We start from the raw sequence: 6000 nt of genomic DNA, 5'->3' as shown, positions 1-6000 counted from the left end.
TATATAGCTCTTATGGTGCCAGGCCTCCTGCTAAATTTGAGGCTACCAGTAGTCAAGGCTTAAAAGAGGATCTGGTGGACTATAAGAATAACTTTGTGATACAAAGGACCTCTGTCTACCAAAATGCATAGGCGGCCATGACCGTTTAGCAGGCCTCTTCCTTATATCCTTCTGCAGCTGGCAATGCAAAATTCTAGACCTCCAACACTCTGATCCTTTTACTTCTCTTATAATCCTATGAGGATTCCTATCATCTCTCAGATAAAGTCCAAGGCTATCAGCAGTACATTTAAGCATCTTTATGATCTGGCTCTGACCACTAAAAACTCAGATGCTATGCTACCATCCAAAACATGAAAGCCAGTATTTACATAATTACTGAGTTCATATCCAAGCTCTGCTGGGATTCATTAATTCCCTAGGGTACAAGGAAATACATTTCTTCCTCAGTTGAGGGTGGTCCACAATAAAAATGGCCTAGTTTCCACTGGTTTCTCTGTTCAACCAGTTCTTGGGGTTCAAGCCTATAGTGTGACTCAGAATGGGTAGATAAAAGTTCTGCATGTAACATAACCATATTAAAAAAACTGTCATTGTTTACCTGAAATTAAAATGTAACTGGGCATTTGTATTTCTAAAAAATTGATTTCAGAGAGAGAGAGAGAGAGAGAGAGAGAGAGAGAGAGAGAAGGGAAGGAGAGGGAGGGAGAGAGAGAGACATCAATTTATTGTTCCACTTATTTATGAGTTCATTGGTTGATTCTTCTAAGTGCCCTGACCCCGGATGGAATCCACAACCTTGGCCTATGGGGAAGACGCTCTAACCAACTGAGCTAGTTGGCCACGCACCATTATTTGTTAATTCCATAATCAGGCTAACCTTCCTACCAAAATCTTCTAAAGCAAGAGTTCTTTTTGTTAAAATTTGTTTAGAATTTTTTTTTTTTAAGGTCACGAAGCAGGGAGGCATGGAACAGACTGGCATACCTCGATGTGGGGTTGGTGGGACAAGAAGAGATAAACCAAAGAACTCACGTACGTATATGCATAGCCCATGGACACGGGCAATAGGGTAGTGCAGACCTGGGGGGTGGGGGTAGGAAGGGGTTGGGAGAAGGGGGGCAAAGAGGGAGGAAATGGGAGATATCTGTAATACTATCAACAATACAAAATATATTTAAAAATGGGGTCGGGGGGAGTTCAAACAGTGCGAATGGTTATACAATGAAATTCAAATCTCCCTTCCATCCTGACCCCCTAGTTCCTGGACCAAAAGTTCTGACCTTGGCTTAGGGACCGGAGTCTAAGGAAGGGTTTCTAGGGTTATGTGAATGCTCTGAATGCATACTTTTCAATGTACTCATATTGTGCATTTTTGTGAGAAGAGGATCCAAACTTTTACCTGAGGCACGAAAGGGTCAGAGTCTAAGGCAGGTTTTGCTGAAGAGAGACTGATGCGTCCGACTGACTAGGAACGTGCGGGTGAAAAACCTGGAATAACTCATCCCAGTGCAAAAGCGCACGGCGTCCACCCGACTGCGGCCCCTGGAAAGGACGCTCCCTGTGGTAAGGATCGCGGCTCTGCTCTTTCCAAGTTTTCCGCCTGCCGCATTCCTGCCCTCCAGCGCGTCGGCGCGCGCTGACGTCATGACGGCGCACACGCAGCCCCGCCCCTGCAGGGATCCGCGCTAGGACGGAACCCGGGTTTCTCTCAAACCCGGAATGTGAGGCCTGGGCCCGTCGTCCCCAGGTCCCTGCCCCGCTCTTCCCCGGGCCCTCCGCCCGCCGCCGCTGCCCCTGACCTCGCCCCCGAGGAGCCAGGGCGGCCGTGCCCTTCTGCCCGGTGCCCGCGTGGCTGCCGCCGCCCCTCGGAATCGTCCGGGGCCGCCGAGGGGTTCGCTACGGAGGGAGGCGGGGGCCTTTGGGAGGAGGAGGCGGAGGCGGCGGAGGAGGAGGGAAGGAAGATGGCGGCCGTGGAACTAGAGTGGATCCCAGAGACTCTCTACAACACCGCCATCTCCGCTGTCGTGGACAACTACATCCGCTCCCGCCGGGACATCCGCTCCTTGCCCGAGAACATCCAGTTCGATGTTTACTACAAGGTACGGGCCCTGGGCCTGCTCTCCCCTCTCCTGCCGCAACCCGCGGGGCCGCACCCCCTTCCACGTCTGCGAACCCCCGCGGTAACCCCTTACCCCTCGGAGCAGGATGGCCTCCCGAGACATCTGGTGCGGTCTCGGGGCTGCCAGTGTAGAGACACCCGATCTCCACATTCTCTGTCTTTCCAGCTCTTGGGCCTTGATGGATATCTCTTCCAAAGGAGCCCCCGTTTTGGCGTCCCCTCCTATGCGGCGCCCCCGTGGGTAGGCCTTCGCGTGGACTTGCTCTGTTGCGTCCCTCTCCTCCTCGTCTAGCTTGTGTCTTCGGGATATTTTCTGCACCCTCTTCCCAATTAATGGTCAGCATCAGCTGGACTTTTTTGCTGTGCTTCCCCTCCCCCAGCCCCTCTCCCCTACCCCCTTCCTACTTTTTTTTTCCTCTCTCCTCCCTCCTGCCCAAGTATTTTTTTTTTTTTTTTGCTTCGTGTTCCTTGATTTCTCTTTTCTCATCCTCATTGAGAGGGAGTTGAGGAATTAACTGGAAACAGTCGTGTGCCTTATTCACCTATTTTTTAAAGCTTTGGTTTTCGTGTATTCTTGGAGTTAAATTGGGAGTTTTATTAATATGGGAGTGTTGATAAACTATTTGAAAGGAGAAAGGGGGAGGGATCTTTCCTAAAACAAAAAGCTTTAGAATTTAAATTATGTTCATGTATTTGGAAGTTGCAATCTTGCAGCATTCCTAAATCGCTCCCCCTCAAAAATCTCAACAAAAAGTCTGCAAGTCACTCTCCAAGGAGTTTCAAGGGTAAGAGTTTTTAGACGTGGACAATTTTTGCAGTGTTTTTAGAGAGAGGAGAACTTTATGGACTTGGAGTCTCCCTTTTCCTCTCCTCCCCACATTTGAATTTGAACAGTGGAGTTATTATTCAGTTCTTGCCTTGAATTGGCGTGGAAAACACCTATTTCTCCAGTAGACACCCATACAAAATTTGACCTAAAGTAGAGTATGATTTATTTCTTAGACCTTAAATATTTCCTCTTGCTTTGTAAGTTGGCTGGGACAGTGTAAACTGATATTTAACAGATGTGTATATTCTTGTAAATGCTTGGTGTTTTATGGCAGTTGTTTTATTGGGAAGATTGCCTGTTTTCTCCACCCCAGAATAATTTTTCAGAAAGCAGCCGAATTGCTGCATTCTACTAAAGCCAACTGCTTTACACCAATTCTAAAATTTCAAATGTTTTCCCCCCTAAATGTTTGGAGAAGATTCATTTTGCTCATTCATAGTCTTATGGGGGAGGGGGAGACCTTCCTTCATTCCACATCCCTTTGATATATTGACTATTGTGTATATCTAAGGAAATAGTGTGTATTTAAGATTCATAACTCCCAGGGAAGGATGAGTTAGAGTTGTCTTTCTCAACTGGGAAGCTTCAACGTTGTGTGTGTACTTACTCTGTCCATTTTATTAAGTCATATGCAATCATTTACACTTTTAGAGAAAAATCATTGGAAATTTCATCAAAGTACATTTAGTAATTGAGTTCCCTCAAAATACTTGGATATCTTCTAGTACCTTGCTTCTAATTGAAGTTTTTCATTTGAAGATTATTATTAGTGAGTATGAACAGATGATGCTTTTGCCACATTTTTTGTTTTGCGTAGTCCACAAAGTTTTAATAGTGCTTCTTGCCCTAGCTGGTTTGGCTTATTGGATAGAGCATCAGCCTGCAAACTGAAGGGTCCCTGGTTCCATTCCAGTCAAGGGCCTATGTCCAGGTTGCAGGCTCGGTCCCCAGGAGCGGGTGTGCGGGAGGCAGGCGATCAGTGATTCTCTCTCATCCTTGATGTTTCTCTGTCTCTCCCTCTCTGAAATCAATAAAAATATGTTTTTAAAAAATTGTGCTTCTTTCTGGGACACTTTTACCCCTTAATAGCTGTATGTCTCTTGGGAGTATGGCACTGTGCTAAGGTGAAGGAAGGTATTTAACATGTACCTGGAACTGTGTTTTTACACGTTATCTTGTTTAATCCTCAAAGTAGGGTATAACCTTGTGTGAGGTGAGAAAGTTAAGTAGTTTAGTCAAGGTCTCATACCTAGTACGTATTTAGTTCCTCCAAGACCTTGCTTTCTTGCTTGGAAAGATTTTGCATCTTGAGGTAGATTGTTTTTATGAAAGACATTATAGAACTAATTTTTATTAGCTTTTTATAGAAATAGCTAGAGTGAAAATCAATTCCTGGACTTCAATCTTTGTTCGAATGGAAGTATAAGAATGAATTTTTATTTTAAACAGTGTATCAACACATAAATATGAGTCTAAGCATTTTAATACATATACGATAGTCATCTCATGCCCAATTTGTGAAAAATTTAAGGGTCTTACTGTTTATAGTTGCATTTTTTTCAGTTTAGAGCCAAGAAGAAAGTCATAATTAGATCCCTCTAGTAGTCCCAAGTTCCATCAATAGGCATAGTCATAGACAAAATTATAGTATTTGTGGAACCAAAAATTCCCTCATCCCGCCCCCCCCTCTTTTTTTAACCCTCACCTGAGGATATTTTTCCATTGATTTTTAGAGAAAGAGTGGAAGAGAGGGAAAGACAGAGAAATACTGATGTGAGAGAAACACATCGATTGGTTGCCTCCTGCATGAACCCTGACAGGGTCTGCTCCGGGGAGGAGTCTACAACCCAGGTACATGCCCTTGATTGGAATTGAACCCGGGACCCTTTGGACGTGATATGTACTGAACCAAACCAGCTATGGCCCCCATCCTTGATTGTTTTGGTCCAGTTTCACATAAAGCTTTAGGAGGTGGGATTGTGGAATGAATGGGAGGTGAAAAAGTAGGCATGCTGACTGCTCCTAAAATGGGCAGGGAGATAGGTGTTGAAATGTACAAAGAGTAAAATGTGAAGGGACTTTTTTTAATGGAAGAAATTAAATATCTGTATTGGCTGACTGACAGAAACCAAAACAGTAAGAAGTTAAATAAATGTTTCAGTAAGGCAAGAAATAAATTGTGGAGCAGAATCCATGAGCAAGAACATTAATTTATGAGTCTTGCCCCTTCCTTCCCGTTGCATAAATTAAGGTATCAGTTATAAATTGGATTGGGGAAAGACCATTTCTTCCTTTAAAATCAGATGGAAAGAGTTAAGGACATAAAGTATCAACATAGGTAAATTTGTAAAGAATGGTTGTCATGAATAAAGAGATATGATCATCTAATAGTAAGGGTGAGTGCTGATTTTTATGTAGGAAAGCTAAACAAGTTGGAAATGGCTGCTGAGGTATATGGGAAGGGAAGTTCACTAAAATATGTTTTGGAGAAACCAAGATGGTGGCATAGGTAAACACCGGAAATTGCTGCCTCCCACAACAAATTCAAAAATACAACTAAAAGACAAAATGGACATCATCCAGAACCACCGGAAGGCTGGCTGAGTGGAAATTCTACAACTAGAAGGAAAGAGAAAAGCACACTGAGACTCAGAGGATGTGTGGAAGTGTAGAGGTATGGAGGAGCACACAGCAGGGGCTGGAGACTGAGGATGCGGCTGTCTTTTTGAATCGGGAGGGAGTCACAAGCCCCTGACTGCTCTGAACTCCAGTTCTGGGTAAGTCTCTCGGGACCCAGACTCATACAGGGAGAGACTGGACTGTCTGGCAGCGGGCAGAACTCGGAACTCGAGGGTGGCTTTCTCTCGGGGGGGGCGGGGGGGGGGATTGCTTGCAGCGATTACTGGGACACTGAGACGCGGGGCCCCTTAGGGCAGGGCTGAGGATCAGCCATAGCTGCTTGCTCCGCCCTGTTGATTCCCTGAGAGCCCGCCCCCCCCCCCTCCCAAGCTGTGGCAGAGGCTTTTGCATATGAATGCCCTGGCCCTTT

General features: G+C 45.3%; 1 protein-coding gene across 1 annotated transcript in view; it reads left to right on the top strand.

Moving 5' to 3' along the window:
- The first annotated feature begins 1681 nt into the window (after positions 1 to 1681).
- Positions 1682 to 6000, top strand: part of APPBP2 (amyloid beta precursor protein binding protein 2) — a 51034-nt gene continuing 46715 nt past the window's right edge. Inside the window, exon 1 of the mRNA XM_081108783.1 lies at positions 1682 to 2102. Coding sequence (XP_080964909.1) covers positions 1965 to 2102 — 138 coding nt within the window. The 5' untranslated portion in view covers positions 1682 to 1964. The remainder of the gene's footprint in view (positions 2103 to 6000) is intronic.

Source organism: Myotis nattereri (assembly GCF_964212035.1).
Source record: "Myotis nattereri genome assembly, chromosome: 16".
NCBI lineage: Eukaryota > Metazoa > Chordata > Mammalia > Chiroptera > Vespertilionidae > Myotis > Myotis nattereri.
The sequence above is the reverse complement of the archived record's forward strand: the minus strand, read 5'-3'. Positions and strand labels throughout refer to the sequence as shown.